General features: G+C 44.0%; 1 protein-coding gene across 1 annotated transcript in view; it reads left to right on the forward strand.

Annotated features, from left to right (window-relative positions):
• SPDYA (speedy/RINGO cell cycle regulator family member A) overlaps positions 1–21,548 on the forward strand; it is a 702,161-nt gene that overhangs the window by 652,860 nt on the left and 27,753 nt on the right. The window contains exon 6 of the mRNA XM_085610373.1: positions 5,677–5,971. Within this exon, the coding sequence (XP_085466499.1) occupies positions 5,677–5,971 (295 nt within the window). The remainder of the gene's footprint in view (positions 1–5,676; positions 5,972–21,548) is intronic.

Raw genomic sequence — 21,548 nt, forward strand, 5'->3', positions numbered from 1 at the left:
AACTCCCAATTTTGGGAGATCAACAGTTTTATGTTCATAGAAAGTTTGCATACCTAAATATAACTCCATTGAGTATTTTGACTGTATATATATATATATATATATATATAGAGTAACATTTTATATTTGTATGCACTATAACAAAAAGGCTACAGTAGTGTCTGAATATTCTTTATAACAGCTTTTTCAAAGCATTTATCTCAAACTAATATGTTATGATCTTTGGTTCCCAACTTGATGTTTTAATCTGTATCTAACTGCTTGATTTGTTGTATGTACGATGATGTACGATTGAGATATGTTTACGTGAGTGTTCAAATTTCAGTATGCCAGGGGAGTTGTTGGAATTTCATTGAGAGAACAAATCTGTTTAATTTATTACTGATTGTGTTTTGTTAGGTTAGTAAATCATATGTTTTAATTAAATGTATATGTGAAATACAATACTAGAAGGTACCGTACCCAAAATAATAAGTATTAAATGTCTTAACGATATGTTTACATGACAGACTGAGTTCTTACTTTTGGTAGCTCAGGAATGGCATTTCATGCAATATGAATATGAATGTTTAGGAAGTACACCTATGTAAAACAGAGTAGGCAGTTTGTTGTTTTTAAGTTCCAGATCATGGGTGCATAGATGGAAAAGACCTGCTGTTTTTACTTTTTTACACTTCCTAGTCTGCAGTCTGATAGTGGCCTGCCTGCAGGTGTGCCAAGATCCACCAGAGAAAACAGGCTTGTCTGCAAGATAAGCAGGGTTGCTGGTCATGATAGCTTTGTAAATAATGCAGCTGGTTTCGAAGTTGGTGCTGGCAGGCAAGGGGAACCAATGGAGTTCCATCAGAATAAAGGTGAAGTGATCATATTTCTTCAGGACCTGGATGAGAGGTGCAGGTTTACCCATAGGGGTGCCAGTATGGAGTCTGGGAGACCATGAAATACGGCATTACCACCATCTAGATGCGAGAGTACAAGGCCTTTGAACAGCAGTACTGTGGTCGCTTTCAGAAAGAATGTAATGATTTTTTGCTTTACATACTGGAATAATTTCCTGGTACCCAAGCCAGGTGTTTTTCGCTGTTTAAAACGGGAAAGATGTGTCATATGGGAGTTGAGTTTACTCTTATTTATCCATGCTACTTTACATTATACATAGCACTATTCTCCATGTTGTACTTTTGGAATGTTATGCTTTACCTTTGTTAATATTTTATTGGAGCCTGTTTTACTATAAAGCGGTGAATGACCTTTACAACGCGGTCGTTACACAGCGATACATTTACATCGTGGTCATTAGTCGTTACAACGACTTGCGCTGGATGGCGCTCTACACTAAGGAATAGTATGATTTACTATTCCAACACCTTCCCTACTGTTACACACACTGGAGTTGGAATAGTAAATCATACTATTCCTAAGTCCAGCTCCTCTAGCGCAAGGCATTGTAATAACCGCGATGTAATGTACCGCGATCTAAATTATCGCATTCTATCGTCACATATCCCTAAAAAGCCCTGGAATGCTTGCTTCAACAGTTGATGGGTGTCTTCAGGCTGGAGCGATGCTGCGCTCCTTTAAGGGCTATACTTTATTATTAAACGTATTTATTCTTTTCTGAGAGCTGCGGCGCTTCTTTATAATCATATGAATGTCATAATAGGGTCATGCTTATTCTAAGGCATAAAATGCCTTCTAATCTCATTATGCTGTGTTACGAATTTTATGAAAACCTGACCAAGAATACAGAGATAAGAAGACAAACAAAAGCCTGTAATCTAAATTTTTTGAGTTATATTGTTCCCACAGGGTGCACCTGTAAGCCGCTCTAAGGCTAACCCAAAAATATAGGTATAATGACTTTGTAGCACATACCACAACCGAACAGCCTGTAATATGCTTAAATAATAGGCACTGCGAAACTTAAAGGTGCTCAAATTATCATCGATCTGAAGGAAACCAACAGGTACATATAGACCTTTATAATACTGCTTAATAAATACTCATCAGACCGTGGGACACTATGAAGGTGGGGCAACTCTTTGTAGCATCAGTTCTTGCAGGGGTGAAAGAAGGTGAAGTGCAAGGCTCATGTGACACAAATTCCGATCCAACCATCACCGGCGAATATTTAATTTGCTGGGTACCGAGAGAGTAATGTGGTTTGCATCAAGGGGGCTGTTCGACTGCTATCGCGTAAAGAGTAGGGGAGAGGAAATGGTCTGACAGTTATATTGCCGACTTTGGTGCTGAAAACCAAGGTTCGAGAATCGGGTTAGCATCCACATCCTGTGATTCTGGGCAAATCACTTAATCTCCCCATGCCTGAATGTGTCCTTGTGTAATGTAACCGGTGCTCATGTAAAGCGCTCCAATACCTTTGGGGCGAGTTCACGCTATATAAATTTGCGTTAAAAAAAAAAAGTATACTCTTTACAGCACACCTTAATACTGCAGTCTCAAAGTAGTAAATGGATTATTGCACCCACAGCAGCTGATCTGAATAGGCCAACTAATTCGACTTCATCACACTCCTCGGTCTTAATGTTGAAGTGTTATTTAAATGGTAAAGTAATCAGTGCAAAATCAAGGTTGAATTTAAATGTGTGACTGTGTATACCTGGATATGGTAATTCTTCACTACGTGCCTGGCCCCTAGAAGGGCATTGGTTACACCATCAGTCGGAAAAACTACGTACCTTTGGTTTTTTTTTCTGGAGGATACTCTATCTAACTGCAGACTCCTAGCCTTTTCAATTTCCCCATGTGTCAGATTGTGTTCAGAATTCTTCATAACATTTGCTTCCAATGGGCAGGCAACATCAGACTCCTCATTTAGCTCACACTGCCTCTAGAAGTTAATGGCATGAGGCCTAATATAGCGACTCCCTTTTTCTGACGCCAGTTACTTATGGCCAGGTACTCCCTACACCCCCTCCTCCCCACAATGAAAACCCGTGACAGGGGAGAAGTCTTTGGAGGCAGGGGGCGTGACACCCCCCGGCCGTAATTATTATACAAAATTAATAAACATTAAAAATTACATTTTTAAAAATACATAGCAGAAAATATACTTTACACAGATTACAAATGATAAGTTTACAGATATCAAGTGGCTAACCTTAACATAACTCTAATACAAAGGTTTCCTATCCATATCTAAACATATCATGACCAATCTTTACAAACTTTATTTTCTGCGTTACTAAAAATGGGCCTACGGCAAGGTCACTAACTGGTGTCAGATCCTTATCAAATTGTAACCACGCCCTCCAGCCGGAGTGCGCATGCGCAGAGGGCTCATTCACCGCGAGGGTACCGCGCTTCTTGGTTCTCACCCTTTTGGGGATTGCTGGGAAAGCCGCCTTGCGGGGCACATTCGGGCGCCTAGGCCTCACACCCTCCTGTCCTTCAACTTTCTCCTTAAGGTTAGCAAGATCCTGCCCCATCTCTGTCACTTTACGCATCATCTCTTCCATCAGCCTCTCCATACGGGAGCCCTATTCCCCTCTCTTTGCCTTCCCTGCCATAACGCCAAATCAACCACAATACCACCCAACACCCACAATTAGTTTAAGCTGAGCTTACTGTAGTTGCTCCAATGTTTACGCAGGGCAGCCCTGGCAGATTGTTTAAGAACACGGGTCAAATCACTTATGCTAATGTCCCATGAGCTAGCATTCGCATAAACTTTTAGACAGAGCCAATAATTATAAAGCAACCAAAACAAAATTGTGATAGTCCTTTGTAGCCCCCACAAAAGAAATGTGCATCAACCCCACATCCAGCTCTGTATTATTGTGCACACGGAACAAATCAATTACAATCCCCCCCAAGCAGCTGACTCAGCAATTGCGCGCGTCTCCCCCGAGCAACAAGACTTCAAAACCAATGCCAGCTACAGCCTATACCTTTCTAGCGATGACTATGAAATGTCCGGATTGCAAACCTAAAAACGCGGGCGAGTGAGATGCCTTTACAACATCACACTGAAAATGGGAATTGGACCTGTAACTCTGCAAGCAAGGTTCACTTAACCGTTATGCCACCGCGACCCCTTTCCCGAAAGGCAGACCTTCCCTGTGCACCCGATATGCCCGTGCACCCGATATGCGCGTGAAGCAGAGCGCTCAAAACGGGACCACCAAGCAGAGTACAGCGTCCTAATCAAACCGGAGGGGTGAGTGCCTTGCACAACCCCCACCGGGTGCCTCCAACGGGAAGTTCCCGCCTCGACCCCCGCACGACGATGCGCTCCGGCTGATCTCCTGGACGCTCCTTCCTCGATCCCAGGCACGAGACGCTTCGCTGCTCTGCCGATCGACTGGATTCTCCTTCCTTGACCTCAGCACGACGATGCTTCCTTGATAGCACGCAACGGCGACTTCTCCCGGCCTCTGCAGCGCCACACCTTTTCCTGACGACACCCGGAACTACTGCTTCCCCCTTTCCTCGATGTACGACGATCCGATGCCGACCTGTAAAACAAATAAAAAACAAATATTACCGCCTCCTAGCGAGGCGTGGGGGGGGGCAAGCTGGGGACCCAGGAACCAAGAGGAGGCTTCCTGGGCTCCCCAGCCCTTTATACCCCTGCGATGCCGTTCTCCCTTATCGTGACCCGGAAGCGATTTGCATCGCTTCCGGGTCACGCCCTATGTCCGAGACCAATGGGGGAGAGGGGGGGGGCATCCGCCGCGTCACAATCAGAGGAGTGGATATACGCTCACCTTGGCCCTTCCTGTGGACTTAATTGTAAAGATGTTAATGCCTGGTGAAGATGTGCACAGACACTCATGTAGGAGCCTGGCAGATGTCCAACAGCCTTGGCTCTAGTGGAATAAGCCTGAAGGCCCTCTGAAGGCTCCTTTTTTACCAGGACATAGCATGTTTTTATACACAGGATGATTCACATAGATAATGTTCGTTACTGAACCACCTTCACCATTTGTGCACTGACAACGCCAATAAAAATCTCATCATCCACCCATTGCTCTATCATGTGATCCATGTAGATCTTTTTGGATGTAGCTGCTCAGGCCTGTCTTCCTAAGAAGGGTGAGGTGAAGCAAAAAAAAAAAAGCAGGGAAAGAGATGGGTTTTTCCACGTGCCAAGGAGTGTCAGGAAAAAGGAAGCGCACGTTCAACGCACCAATTTTCCCAGGAAGAAGGTTACTCTGCCAGTGCCTGTAGCTCAATGACGTGTCCCACACCATAAAGACCCATGGCACCACCTGTCGGCACACCGGATGCAGTCTGCCACCCTGGGGAATTCAAAAGGTAAGGAATCTGCAGTTAGACATATCCATCACAAATTAGATTTATGGGAACATTAGGTTTGAAGTTAGACTTTGTTTTCACAGAGAAGCAATATTTAAGGCAATGGCTTAGGTACAGTACCTGTGTTTAGATGTGATGGGAGCAGGCTAGCATGAGAGGTGTCGAAGAGGGGAAGTATTTGCAGTATTCCCATTAGATTTGTATCTAAGCAATGTTTTGCGTTGGCTTCATGTAGTTGGAGTTAAACACTCCTCATGGGTATTTAAATTTGAGTAGACACAGAAAAGTTTCAGTAATCTGAGTGAATAAATTAGTAGAATTATATTTTCATGCTGATGACTTTTTTGCTGAAACAGTTTTACAGTCAATTCTAAAAACTTTTCTCTCTTAATTTAGGTAATGGCCATTGCACCAATGCATTATATCTGGCAGCGAGAGCGTTCTGTACACCACAGTGGAGCAGTTCGAAATTACGGCAAGGAAGACGCCCCATTCCCTAAAGGACCAAGTGCAACGCCTATAAACTGTGCAATCTGTGGTAAGAAAGGGAGATTTGTAGGGCTAGGACTGTCTCCCTCCTCTTCGTCCTCATCCAGCGCTTCCATCAATGAGAAGGAGGAGCAGGAATCCCAGGAATCCGATGGATCCAACTCCTGTGACAAAATGCTAATTGATCCTCCTCAGTTGCCAGGTAGGAGTAGCTTATATTGTAATTCGATGTGTATATCAAGAATGATTCACTGCTTTACTTCTTAATGGTATTTAAGAACGTGCTGCACGTTTGGGTTGGTTTGAAACTCTGGAAGTGAAATACTGAGGTGTAACTACTTCTGTGCCCTCTTTTGTCCCAAACACAAATAGTTACCCTTCCGCCTGCCACATTTCATGAGTCAACGGAAGAATTTGAGCAGACGGGTTTTCCATCACATTCATGTGTGAAAGTGAATCGGTCTTTCATATCTCACAAAACTCTGCTACAAGTTTAAAGGATGGTTAGACGATAAAAAATATATTAAATAAAAAGCAATACTTTACCAAAATATACAGATACGTTCTTTTGTAGCTGTCCCCTTCACATAACACCCGTTTTGCTTGTTGAGTTGAATTGCTATTAAATTAGTCACAATTAAAAATACCCGTTGAAGTCGTCACATAAATAATGGTGAAACTGGATCTTTTTTATCAGAGCACTCAAATATTTCCATACACGTAAAAGCCTCCTACACATAAGGTACTTAGAATGTTTACCTTAGCAATGATATCCTAAGCATGTTTAAGTTGTAGGAGTAGTTATAACTACATGTTAGAAACTTGGGTATTGAGTACCAGTTTGTCGGTTGTAACAATTTAAGAAAACGCTTTCCTGGTGTCCTCCTAATTTTGTATCTCAAGTCTTGTCGATATATTTACCATTTATGTCACAATCATATTATGTCTTACAGTACTGCTATTTGCCTTTTTATTTTTTTTTTTTTAAATCAAAGAAAATGTATTTACAAATAGTATTTCACTTAACAGACGTGGTGCAAGTGAGGCCTTTTCTAGGGGTCCAGGGGGAGTCAGTGGGTACTGAGAAGTATTCTGCATGTATGCTGTTTGCCCCTCGTGTCCCAGGACTACAATACCGGTGCACTCCAACTAATTTGCCAAGTCGCTCTTTTTCTTGATTTTTTGACAATGGTAAGATCAAGCAGCAAAGGCTGGGGAAACTGATGCTACCTATGCGCTAGCTAAGACCCTAATATAGCCTCTGAATCTTCAAAACTTGTGAGTAAACTGTTTGGCAGGGTCAGGAGACCCAGAGAATGGGCCGTGGACCTACATTCCTTAATGCACTCTAAAACAGAGTTGACTTTTGCACTGAACGGGCATGAGCCATGGAAAGGCATATCCAAGAGAAAGGCCTGTTCGTCTCCAGAGAATCCTGTGGAATGCATCCACAGATCTCAGTGGAGCACCACACTAGCGCCAACTGCTTTTCCCAGGCAACTAGTAGTATGAAGGCCAGCATGAATCAAGTCTTTGGATGCATCTTGACTATTCTGAATGGTTTGAGCAAGTGAAGCCCTGAGGTCTTATGGGACCGCCGGCAGCATCTAGCAGTCGATCTCTCAGAATGTGTGCGTATATCTGCCCAACAAACAACCTGCATTGACTGAGCTCATTGCCAGGCTGGTCTAAAGGGAACATTTGTTTTCTGAACACCTAAGTCCTCTGACTCTTTCTATGAGGAAGTCATGGGGAATAGGTTGGGGTTCGCCTTCCTGGTTGAAGCCTGAACCACCACACTTTCGGAAGTATGGTGTTTTGTGAGGTAATGATGGTTGCTAGGTGCCAGTCTGTAATGTCTGGCCAGCAGCCTATTCTCGGGTGGGGAAGAATAGGGCTTTTACCAGATGCCCTTAAAAGTGTCTGTGAGGGGTCTTACTGAACAGGAACAATAACTCAGGTGTGGCTGGCACATGCTGCATGATTTCCATACAGACATTTGTTTTTAACATCAATGGAGGGTAGCTGTAGGCCTAAGAAGAAGGCTGCATGTTGAATTACCACTGTAAGTCCAAGAAGTATTGTCATAATGGCGGCGGCGTAAAACCTGCCCATCATCATCTCTGGGTGGTGCGAAGCTTTGATCAGAATCTGAGTTGAAGACAACAGAGCCACTGAGGGCACGTCCATTCTAGAAGAAGAATAGTATTGGAATCAGGCTGTATGGTGACTGGTTATCTTTTTGTAGTGCAACATTGGTAGGGATTGTGTTGAAGTAGGTTCAGGGTCATCTCATTGGGCGGTCGTTCCGTTCCAGTTCTGTTAAAGTGGAAATGTCCTGCAGCTGCATTTCCTTTCGCCAAGGACGCAAATGCCCTATGTTGAATTTGCCTGGTCAATGTGCATTAGGCTGCTGCTGAGCTTGGGCAATGTGTGTATCATGTAGCACAGGCACTAAAATTCAAAGTATTGTGCCGCCTGCCCTGGCAGTCTCCTTTACCATGCCACCTGGGTGAGTCGCTGGTAACCCCTTAGTACTGTGTCAGACCCTGAGCTAAGTGATGGCCAGAGCCTGGATTTGGTTGCGTGACATGGTGGACTAACTGGCGGAGTTGAACCTGCCAGGGTATTCAACCCATTTAGAGCTAAGACGGTGCACTAAGCTGTCCAGCAGCAATAACTAGTTACAATGGCCACCTTACAGAGGCTCAGACTGTCCCTGGGCAGCGCAGAGTCAGCACAGCAGACTGCACAGAAGGGAGTCGAGAGGGGTCCGCACCATCAGAAGTCACAGCATATGCAGTAGGGGCCGGGGGTTTTCCTTGCTCATACATCAAGTAAAAGGGACACCATGCTCTGTCCAGGCATCACCGGAGACAGTAAGTTCTCTTCCAGGGGATCCTCATCAATAGTCATAAGCACTGAATATTCCCGCCCATGTGCGGGGACCCCGGAAATAATAAAAATTATACATGAAAAACATATATATATATATATATATATATTTTTTTTTCCCCTCATACCAATGCAGCTCCCTTCTAGGAGGCTAAACAATGCAATAACACACAAAAAAAACTGTATTTGCAAACATATAAAAACAAAAGAGGGCAAGTAGTACTTGAACTCTGTTCTTTAATGAGTAAAACTCATGAAGAGTAAACTGCAAATAAAGTAGACATTGTTAGCCTACAGGCTGCATTGTAAACCATTAGCATAGAAAATGAAAGCATTTTCACACAAAAACTGGCACCGTGCCTTTAAGGCAGCCATGACCCCTACCTTCCCATCATGCCTCAGCGGTGACAGTTAGGTCATTTCTTTCCGGCTTCTTCAGTCAGGACCCTGGATTTTCAGCTCTTCCTTTTTGGACCTTCTGTCAAGAAATACCTTGTAAAATTCAAGTTTTTCTGCTTTCACTCGATGTCTTTTTGCCTTAGAGTGAAAGGGACACCTTTTTTGAGTTCCAACAAAGGTTTATTTTCTTCAGAAAGGCCTTTTTTATTTGACCCTTGCCCTACCTGTGGCAAGAAGGCGGCCAGATCAGATACACATTACTCCGTCGTTGCCTCATAATCGGCGATCGACGTCGAGGCGCAGGTCTCCGTCGAGATCAGTCCAGAGATCTTCGACGTCTAGGCACAGGACACCTCCTTCGACGTCGAGGCAGAATCTCCGTCGAAGCCAGGCCAAGGAACTTCAACATCAATTCACCACACTCCATCATCGACGTCGAGGCAGAAATCTCTGTTGAGATCGATGCAAAGATCTTCGACGTTGAGGTAGAGATCTCTGTCGTCGGCAGTCCAACGCCGGTCGATGTCGAGACACCAGTCTTCAGAGTGGGGGCAGCGGACGTCGAAACATGGCTCTCCATCGGCGTCGGGTAGACATTCGACGTCGAGGGAACGTTCGGCTGCAAGATTAAGTCCTCCTTCCTAGAGGAGAAAGTCAGCGTCGAGGCAGACGTCTCCGTTGGGACGACAATCTGTGCAGAGGCGCTCCAGATCGGAGTTGAGGCACCCATCCAAAGAAGCTCACAACCAGTAAGCCTTTCCTAGTCACCGACATCTAGAACAGGCTCTCCCAGTTCTCACCGAGGATCAACGTCAAGATCTCCGGAGGTGGTGATCTCGATGTCCAGCAGTCCAGCGTCACGGGGACACCAAGATTTCCCAACCAGGCCTGCACAAGAAGGGGTGAACTCCCCTCCTCCTGCACAGTCTCCTGAGGGGCGAGAGAGGCACAGATTGCCTTCCATCCATCTGTCACCACGATGGAACAGGCCTTTGCATCACTGGTCCACGGCCACAGCCACAGGGGAGCAGCATTACTCGAGCCCTGTTCACAGATCTCTGTTGGCTTGTCTGGTACAGGCTGTGGATAGAGAACGTTTTCCTTCAAGAGTCAGAGCTCGCACCGCACTCCTGCACACTCGCACAGAAGGTCTAGATCTAGAAGCAATTCTGTCCTCTTCTTCTACTCGTACATCCCACAGAGACTACTAGCCTACTCTGACTGATAGTCCGCCGTCGAGGGTCTCTCCGGTGGATGAGGTCTACACTTTTCAGGACATTCTTGGTAGAGGGGCGACAAAGCTAGCAAAGTAAGTCCTCTGTGATTTTTGAGACTCTACACCAAAGGGCAGCATCTAGACCTCTACTGCCATTAGTACCAGGCCTCATAGAGCCAGTGATGGACATCTTTCTCACACCAGCAAGTGTTAAGACCGCTCCAGCGAGAATCTTAAAAAAGTACCGCTCACCGGAGGACAATCCACTCTTCCTTAGAGCTGATCCTCCCGAGGATTCTGTCATAATTGCTGCGGCAAAGAAGACCCATGCTGTCGCTGCCTCCTCTACTGTTCCACCAGATAAGGAGAGTAAAACACAAGATTCGTGGGGTAGGAAGGTTTGTGGCACTTCGGCCTCTATGTTGAAGGTCTCCAATGCACCAGCTCTCCTGGGCCGCTCCGACAGATCTCTGTGGGACTCACTGCAGAGATTCACTGAGAAGTTGCCACAGGAAGACCGCAAAGATTTTGAAGAAATCTTGCAAGAGGGCAGCTTGGTGTCTTACCAGGTTATCAGCGCTGCAGCTGATGGAGCTACCCTTATGGCTCATGCTTCTGCGCATGGGATATGCGCAAGAAGAACATCTTGGCTCTGTCTTACGGCGCTCAAGCCAGAAGCGCAGTCACGCATCCTGAATCTTCCCTTCTCCGGTTCCGCTCTGTTCGGGGCTCACACTGATGAAGAAATGTCCTGGATGAAATCAGAGCTAGACACACTGAAGGCAGTGGGCCTTGAGAAAAGGAAGGAATTCCGCAAGAGATTCAGGCCTTACAATAGGCGATCCTCCCAACAGAGGGTTCAAACCCCTCATTGGCAGAAAAATCTGGATAAACAAGGTCAACAAAGATCTCAGTATCGGGCAGACGTTCGTCCAGAGGAGGAGGAAACCAGCGTCAAGGTAACAACTCTGCCAAGACGCAGACAAAGCAATGAGTGCCCACTTCCCCAGTCGCCGTTCACCACTCCGGTGGGGGAAAAATATCGCAAATCATCTCGAAGAGTGGCGAGCTATCACGAAGGATTGGTGGGTGCTAGTTACTCTTCAGAATGGGTACTCTCTACGTTTCCGACACCGTCCTCCCTCAATCCCACCAGTTCCATCATCGTGTCACCAGCTGAAGCTCTTACAGAGAGAAGTTGCGGCCCTTCTCAAAGTCAGCCATCGAGAAGGTGCCAGTATCTCAAAGAGGGAGAGGGGTTTACTCAAGATACTTCTTTGTTAAAAAGAAGGGTCAAAAGGCAGAATACAGACCCATTCTGGACCTGCGGACACTCAACCAATCAATCAGATAGGAGAAGTTTCGCATGTTAGCTCTCCATCAAATATATCCACATCTCAGGCAGGGAGATTGGATGTGTTCGCTGGATCTGCAAGATGCATACTTTCACATTCCGATCAATCAGCATCACAGACAGATTCCAGGTGGGATCCTCTTATTACCAGTTCAAAGCACTGCCCTTCGGGTTGAAGTCAGCCCCCCGGGTGTTCACGAAGTGCATGGCGGTAGTGGCAGCCGCACTGCGACGTAGAGGCATCTTTGAGTACCCGTACTTGGATGACTGGCTGGTGAAAAGCCCTTCTCCAAACAGCGTGAGGAGTCATTTCCTGAACTGTCTCAAACTTTGTCACCGGCTGGGCCTGCATGTGAATTTCGACAAATCGACTTCACTGCCAACACAGAGAATACATTATTTAGGTGCTCTGCTAGACTCCGAGGTAGGAAAAGTGTTTCCTTCGGAGGAGAGACAGTGTTCCATCATACAGAAATACAAGCGGGTTCTGTTCAACAGAAGGCTGCCTATTCGTTGGATTGCCTCCGTTAGAGTTGATGGCATCATGCATCTTCCTGGTTGTCAATGCCAGACTACGAATGCGTCCTCTTCAGCAGGATCTGAAGGACAAGTGGGACCAACAGACAGCTCGCTGGGACGAAAAAATAAGTCTTTCAAACGCAGCAAGAGCTTCCATCCCTTGGTGGATGAAAAAGAAAAATATGCAAGTCGGAATTCCTTTTCATCAAACTCCGCCTGCTCAAACGCTGATCACGGACGCTTCACTGCAGGGCTGGGGAGCCCACATGGGGCCTCTCCAGACTCAAGGTTTATAGTCACCAAAAGAGTGATCCTACCACATTAACATGCTGGAGCGGAGGGCTCTTCACCCAGCCCTCAAGGCTTTCCTCCCCTCGATTCAGGCAAGTTCGATCTTAGTACAGACAGACAATACCACCACCATGTACTACCTGAACAAACAGGGGGAAACTCGCTCACGCACACTGTCACTGGAAGCTCAAACTCCCTGGCATTGGCTCCTGGCGCGGACTCTGTCAGTCACAACAGTCTACCTGCCGGGAGAACAGAACGCGAGTGCGGACGCTCTCAGTCGTCACTTCGAGGACAGAGAAGACTGGGTTCTCAACAACGAGGCCGTCTAAGACATTTTTCAGTCTTGTGGTTGTCCCACCATCGACCTCTTTGAGGACGACGAAAATACGAAATGCCAAGACTTCGCCTCAAGATTCTACCGACCAAGATCGAAAGGGAATGCCCTTTTGATAGACTGGTCAGGGGCATTTGTGTACGCCTTTCCACCACTTCCTCTCATCCCAAAGGTGGTGACCAAGCGGTCTCTTTCACACACGAGGATGATACTGATTGCCCCGGACTGGCTGAGACAATGGTGGTACCCGGACCTTCTGCACCTATCAGAATGCCCTCACAGGAAGCTGCCGTGCAGACCGGACCTGGTGTCCAAGATGAACGGGAGGATTCATCACCCCAACCTTCCCTCACTGAACTTGGCAGCATGGCTTCGGAGGTCCTCCAGTATGGCCATTTAAGGACTGCCACAGGACTGCTTGTCCATCTTGAAAGAAGCAAGAAGACCGTCCACTAGGCACCCGTATGCATGCAAGTGGAAGCGTTTTTATATGTGGTGTGTTCAAAACAATTGTAACCCAACCAAAGGACAGGAAGAGGTCATCCTTCCATAACTGCTTTATCTGGCGAAAGAAGGCTTGAGGTTTCCTTCCATTAAGGTGCACTTAGCAGCTATCACTGCATATAGACGTTCACCTTCTCAACCTTTCTTTTTTCAATTACAGGTTGTTAAAGACTTTTTACAGGGTTTAAAGAAGGTCTACCCTCCGGTCTGGCCTCCTTCCCCGCCCTGGGAGCTTAACCTGGTGCTATCAAGATTGATGGGTCTGCCTTTCGAACCCATACACAAAGCAAACTTACAACACCTTTCTTGGAAGGAGGCTTTCTTGGTAGCGATCACACCAGCTCGCAGAGTGAACGAAATACAGGCTCTCTGCTCTAAGGAACCTTATACAGTCTTTCATCTGAAAAGGGTCGTATTGAGGACACACCCCTCTTTCCTCCCTAAGGTGGCGTTGGATTTTCATGTGAATCAGACCATATCTCTACCCACCTTTTTTCCTAACCCCTCCACTCCAGCTGAGAGGGCTTTACACTCTCTGGATCTGAAAAGAGTTTAAAAATTCTATCTGTATAGGTCCAAGTCCACGAGAAAATCAACTATTTGTTAACTATGGTTCGATTAGAACAGGTTTTGCAGCTTCAAAGTGGTCCATCTCCAGATGGATAGTTTCATGTATCAAGCTAGCTTATCAATTAGCGCAGAGGCCCCTTGGGCTTACTCCCAAAGCGCACTCTACCAGAGGAAAAGCGGCTACTACTGCTTTTCTCCATAACGTGCCCATATCTGAAATCTGTAAGGCGGCGACTTGGAGGTCCGTCCATACATTTACGAGGCACAACTGTCTAGATTCAGACACCAGAACAGACACCCAAGTAGGCCAGGCCTCCTTGAGGAATCTGTTCAACAGCTGATTACGGCTGTTGTTGTATGTTGGGTCATTCTCATTTGCCTGCAGGTGGAAGATAGGCTTGCTATTCTATTCAGTGCTTATGACTATTGATGAGGATCCCCTGGAAGAGAAGGATAAGTTACTTACCTGTAATCCTAGTTCTCTTCCGGGGGTATCCTCATAAAAGTCATAAGCTCTGACTATTCCCGCCCCTGTGCGGGAACCCTGGAAATAATAAAAATTATGTCTGAAAAATTCATGCAATCAGACGAAATTACAGAAATGCGGCCAACCTCAAAGTGTTAAGTGTTCAAGTTGGGAGACGAGAGAGACCAAAAAATAAAGCTACCTGCCAAAGTAATTCAACAAGGCCCTGAAGAGGGTCCAAAAATAAAAAGACACACACCGTGGACAAACCAAGACAAACTTCAGGAGAACAGCGATGTCTTTGAATCACACTCAATGTTATTAATTTCTTTAGTGTGATCAAACTTTTTACTCGAATTGATAAATAAACATTTCAGAATTCACAACGAGAAATAGCTAAGACCCACACATCTCATTCACAAACCGCAATCATGCTGACATACATACCACATTAACATCATCAAAATAACAAAAACATGTAAAGTATACATTTTTTTCCACATAGGTAAAAACACATTAGGATCGTAAAACTGCCACAGGATGATTAGATAGCAGTTTAGTGGTTGCCATCCACAAGGAATGGGTAGTGACGTTTCAGCTACCCAGAAATCTAAGAAGCGCCAACGCGCGTTTCGGTGTCAAGCCCCAGCCGGGGCCACACCTTCATCAGGGCAAAGATAAAAAGGTAGTGTGGGACAAACACACCTGTGATCAAAGACAAAACAGAAGGGAGGGATAAACATTTTACAGGGCACAGAGAAGGTTCAAATCACAACAAACAATGCATTCCTCAAGGAGAGTTAACTAACTTTTGGTTTCATCATGTTTTTATCAATACATTTTACACATTTTTTTGGAAATTAACAAAGTTAGTCAATTCAGGTGTGCCACGGTGGTGAGGTTAGATGATAAGTATGATCATTTAAAATTAGGAATAAAGTGCAAGGACAGGATAGAGAAAGAGAAAGAGTGAGAAACATTACACAATACGAAGATTCTTCCTGTGTAAAGATGAGAAAACAATTGTGTATAGATCAATGAGCCAGAGAGGCTCCTCCGGATAATATACATCACCACAAGTTTAGACACGTAAAGAGATCGATAATATAAGGAGAAAAATAAATAAAATAAAATAGAAAATGATGGAATATAAAGTAAGACGTAAATAAAACGGTAATAATGATACTAGAAGCCAAATAAAAGGAATTTAAAGAAAGGATCAAGTTAAGAAAATCTAAGAGGCACCCTTATAGGCCATCGTTGCGAGATATAAAGAGAGTGCATATATAGGATGGTGTCGCAGGGTACCTAATGGTCGTGTATTTTTCCGAAGTAAAGCTACAAAAATTCCGCAATGCAGTGTACTCCAAGGGCGATCGAAGAGCCTGTCAAATGTCTATCCACAAAAAATGTATAATGAAGAAAAGAGCTTGATAATAGGACAAAACAACAAAGATCTGATGGAAGATAAAATAAAAAAGGAGAAAAGAAGAATAACCTACCAGCCGCAGCCAATGAAGCAAATGATCCGTTTCCAGAACAGAGGCTGCGCTTCAGCGTAATCTTATCGGAGGGTAAGGAAAGCAGTTAATTCCGTCAATCAGGCGCTATGGTAGGAGATGGATGCCTAAGGACAGCCCTATAAAAATATATATAGGATTGTAAGGACAAGGCAGGTACACTACAATGCGACGATAAACAGACAGAACCTGAATACCCAAAAAGAGGGAGGTTACAACAATATATGATGTTATAGACGAAAAGGGCATCAATCTTGCCAGCAGAGATAATATTTTATGAAAAACGGAAATACTGAGGGAATAACATTAGGCTGACCTCACTATAATGGGAGGGCGATATCCATATTATTTAAAAACAAATATTCGCCGGGTATTAGACAGGCATAGGCAATGGGGCTCAGTCTAATAAAGTTAATAATGATGGCAAAAGACTAACGTCCCAAAATGAACATAGGGGGATCAGCGAACAACTTCGCACGCCGCATGTGGACAAAAGAGAGAGGGGAATAGAATCCCAGCTGATTACCGAGGAACGCTTACCGCGATGGGCAAATGGATCGGCATACGTCTCAGGAGTAAATCGTCCGTGAGCTTCCTCTGATGGCAGGATATGTAAAGGAGAGCGAGGGGACGTAATGAGCCGTTTTTCACCTGAAGGCTGGCCTATAGACGGCTTAGGATTAAACGAGGGGATGAAGCATGGAGGTGAAAAGAGGACTACAGAGAATACAGGGAAAAGCGTGGTGGCCATTTTGTAAAGGTGGAGGCACAAAGAGGCATAACGGACAAGTAAATAAATATAAAGCTATATCAAAGGCCAAAATCTAGTAAAAAATCAGACGAGGATGGAGATAAGAATAAAAGTAAATAATAAAAAAGAAGACTAAAAAAGAATGGTGACCGAACAGTATAGCAGTTTAAGTTCTTCGAGGGATAAAAGTAAACACGCCCAAAAGTTGATAACTGCAGGGGGGGAATCGGACAGTAAATATTAATAGCACGATAAATATGTATCCCCAATAGGTATCAAGGAAGAGACCAGGGAGGAATCAATAACAGGAGCGCAATGAATCAACAGTGACTAGGGATCCAAGAAAGGCCTTCAAGGAACTCCACGAGTCAAAGGCCACAAAAAAATTGAAGAAAGCTAAATAGGTAAAGGAATCGGTTGGTACATGGCAAAAGAGTAACCCAATCACGAGGTAAAACAAAAACAGGGGGGAAGGGAATTAAAAAACCAGGTCAAAGGGATCCAGGCAAACAATCAGGCGGGGAGGACGGTAGGGGTCAATTCGCCAAAGAGTTATATTATCGCATTCTCCCAGGGGCAGTGGTCATTGAGGCCTTTGGACACCGCGTTAAGGAGATATATCCAAAACCCCTCCCTTTTTCTGCGGATCCGGGTAGGGTCATTGCCAGGATAGGCCAAGATTCTCTCCAAGATCGACCACTTAAGGTCTAGTTCGGAGTGATTTTTCTCCAGCCAATGGGGAACTAAGGGGGCAGATAGTTTCTTGGTCCGAATATTGGACTTTTGTTCCCCAATCCTGGTTCTACACTCACGTCCAGTTTCACCTACATAGATTAGACGGCACGGGCATATGATAATGTAGATGACGTTAGATGTACGACAATTCGTCATCCTAGATAGCTTGACCGAGCGCTCAGGGGGATCAATAGTGTCACCAATAGGGGCATTAGGGCAAGCCTGACAACTGCCGCATCGGTGATTGCCTAACACAGGTTCAGAGCCAGTTAGTGCTTTCTGGTGTGCGGTAGGTGCTTCCTGCATTTTGCCTTTGACTAGATGGTTTTTAAGATTTTTATTTCTCTTGAACGCAAAAATCGGTTTCGGGAGTATGTCATCAGTATGTCAAGTTGAGAGACGAAACAAAGTAGGCCCAGAGATTAAAGTAATGTCAACAAGAGAAAAGAAAGATGAGAGAGCAGAAAAGAAGAGAGAGGAGAGCCACCTAAATGCAGCAGGTGAGAGAAGACACATCCGGTGTGAAGGAGAGAGGTGACAATAAGGGGAACGAAAGCAGGAATGGAGAGAAGAAAAACAAAACCGCTGAGAAAGGGTAGAGAGAGAAAAACGAGCGGAGTAGAGGTAAAGAGGCGAGAGAGCTGATAACGACTACAGTATAGGCCGAAAAGAGCTGTGTTAGAGGGGAGCAGGGCATCGATAGAAGGGTTGAGTGAACATAATGAAGATGACTGACTAAACAAATTATAACTAGTGGGAGACAGGTTACAGACCAGGGGGCACAAAGAAAGGAGAGAAGGGTTACACAGGAGTGAGGCTGAACAGTGGAGCAAGGACAGCGAAGAGTTGCATGGGTCGCAGCTGTTGACACTACGCCTCATCGCCTCCATGAATTAATGAACATTGGTCACAACAGCAGGCACTGCCCGGGTGGCTTCTGCAGACACAGAGAAGCATGGCACTTGTATTGCCAATCTTAGCATGCAATGAGGATGTCTGTGGATAATGGCTCGGAAGAACGGAACAAAACATCGAGAGTGCAATACATAGGTATTGCCAACAGTAAGGGGCCTCTATTACTAGAGCTTAGTATGAGGAAAACTTGCTTGTCCGATTCTGGCCTCAATCTCCTGAGTTGCCAAAAGGCCAAAATGGAGAACAGAAGCAACTGCTGGCAGAAAGTATTGTACACAATACAGGTTTGCTAGTGAGATCGTAATTGTTATTAAGGTAGTGCATACTTGAATTTGTGTGCAGTCATGTCTAGGTGAAAACATTGCACACTGACCCTGAAATGCAATGTTTTCATAACTGGCGGTGTTCTGTAAAATCCACCATTTGAATTTATTTTGTTTCAATATTTTCTTGCAGGGAGGAATACCTCCGCACACCTCTGTTTGAGTTTGGCTCGCTCACACATTTTCATCAGGTCTACACTTTCCACCTCACCATATTTAAATTGCACCAGCTGGCACTGACTGCACAAATTCTAGTAGTGCCCCGAGCTCAAGCACCAGAGACGCACCTTGTGCGGGTCCGTCACTAATATCCGTTTCCGACAGTCATGACATGGTTTGAGGTCTGTAGTTTTAGGATTGGACATCATTCTCTAGCACAATGGATTTTCTTTTAGAAGATGTTGGAAGAATGACGAACTTGCGAGCAAAGCTTCAGATCCACCTCAGAAAAAAAAGGAACTTATGTCACCATGCAGGGATGGCACTAATATGCGTCTCCACTCCTTCATTTCCAGGGTGGTACAGTGCTAGCTAGTGGCATGCAGGAGCAGTGTTGAAGCCTCTGAATCCTAACTTATACCGGAAGAATATTCTAGAAGTGAGGACTCTGCGGTTAGAAGTTAGAATGCATATGTATATATATATATATATATATACAATAGAGAAAGAGCACTTAGACAGGAAACTAAATATATTTTAGAACTTGATAGTAGATTCCCGAATGGCCTCAATAATACAGAAGACATGCACACCTTCTTATAAAGTGTAAGGCTTTTACATCTGTCATAGTACACGATTGAATTAAGATAGTGAGGAGATGATATATGTATAAAAATGTACTATCATATAAAGGCCTATAAAAGGTATAGGGTCAATATTCTACTATGACAATAACCGTTGTGACCAATATAATTAATATTACAACATCTGTCCAGCTTGCCCCAATTTTAATCACTTTATAAATATTTTGAATTTGATACACTTTTTGAGGGGTCATAGGCATTTTTGCACTAGGCACTTTATACTTAATGGCAAATACATAATAGAATTATCTATATAAGAACTTGTGTCACGGGTGGCTTTGGGAATTCATACATACATTTTCAAATTTAATTATAATCAAATGGATTAGGTAGCTATATATTTTAAAAAACATTCAGCCTCATGCATCAAGCCAAAATCCAGTCGGTAAAATACCGATTCGCTAATAGCTCCCGGTATTGAGTTAAAAATACCCAATCCCAATGCATCAACCCAAAAGCAAAAATCGCTATTTAAGGAATCCTTAAATAGCGATTCCTTAAATAGCGATAGCATTTAAGGAATCCCAAATTGAGATTCCTTAATTTAAGGAATCTCAATTTGGGATCCCTTAAATGCAATGCATGAAAGTTAAAAAATTAGCGAATTCGCTAATAGAGGGAGCAAATTACCATGAAGATGAACAGCATGGTAATTTGCTAAATGTTTGAAAAATGCACTTTTGTGCATTTTTCAAAGTTTCATGTTGCGCACACACATGCCCTTAGAGCATGTGTGTGTGCAACATATGTGCACATATCAATTTCAGGGGTGCAATAGGGTGTCATTTTGACACCCTTGCACCCTTGAAATTGCATGAGCAATTTGCGAGAACCTACTGGTACTCGCTATTTGCTCATGCAATCTCCAAATCATTCCTATGGGCCTGGAGGCCCATAGGAATGATTGGGACGGCATTCCTTAATTGCTACTCGCAATTTGCTAGTAGCAATTAAGGAAAGTTAAGGAATCGCTATTTGAATAGCGATTCCTACATGCATAGCCTTTTGCTATTCCTTATTAGCGATTCCTTATTTTTCGCTAATAAGGAATCGCAAATGGCATTGTTGATGCATGTGCCCCAATGGCTTTTAATACATGTTAATTGTATCCAACATATTACTTATGCCCATTCAGATACATTTTGCAACAAATTGCACATAATTTGCGTAGTTTGCACATTAGTTTCGCATTTAGGCGGGAAGTTGCGCATATATATATATCTGCTTATTTTGTACATGATACGTCAGGTGTTTGTTAGACGATTGATGTCCTTGGAGATTCAAGGTTATTATTTGTTTACACTGCGTAATTTGCACATGTTAGTTGCGTATTTTGCACAATGTCTTGCACTTATGCTGGAATTTGCACACTTGCTTTTATATTGAGCATGTATCAAGATATGTATGGCTCATACAGGAAATTACTTTGGGGATTCAACGTTATTGCCTTATTAACGGCATATATTGTGCAATTCATAAATTCATGTTGTTCAATACGTACAGAGGAATATAACTGCGTAAATTGCATGAGAAATATATTGGCAAGACAAGTTGGGAATCTTATTTGAACAAACATATACACATGTATTCAGTTTTTAACCATGCGTAAAGATTATAGATTTTAACAATGATCTGATCTATATAAAGTCGCATAGAAAAAAGCCCCACATCACAAATGTTTCTTCACTGTTTATCATCACGTGGTGTAGCAGCAAAAAAAGAGTGAAAAAAAATGAGTGTATACAACTTTAATGACGTACCGCTATCTCGCTATGTGATCAAGGACACTTGATGCCCGAAACGCGTCAAATAAATCTTCCTGTCCTTTTCAAGCTTCCCTGGTGGTCACTGTTTTCCATGTTCGCCGAAAGGAAGTGCTGGAAAAAGATATATATATATATATATATATATATATATCACCAAAATTCAAAGATACGTGCGCTCTCAGGTCAGTAAACGACACATCCAGGTTATAATAGTGACCAGGTTTGTTCCATAACGCGTTTCGACTGCATCCGCAGCCTTGCTCACATGGAACCGTGTAATGAATAACTTTATGCAACTATATACAATGGACACAACTTTTGAGGGCAGTGGAGTCAAAATAGGACTGTGTGAAAGACAGCGTCCGCCATCTTGGAAAGGTCAGCATAGGTAAACATTGATAATAACTTAATGTAA

Source organism: Triturus cristatus, chromosome 6, assembly GCF_964204655.1.
Source record: "Triturus cristatus chromosome 6, aTriCri1.1, whole genome shotgun sequence".
Taxonomy (NCBI): Eukaryota; Metazoa; Chordata; class Amphibia; order Caudata; family Salamandridae; genus Triturus; species Triturus cristatus.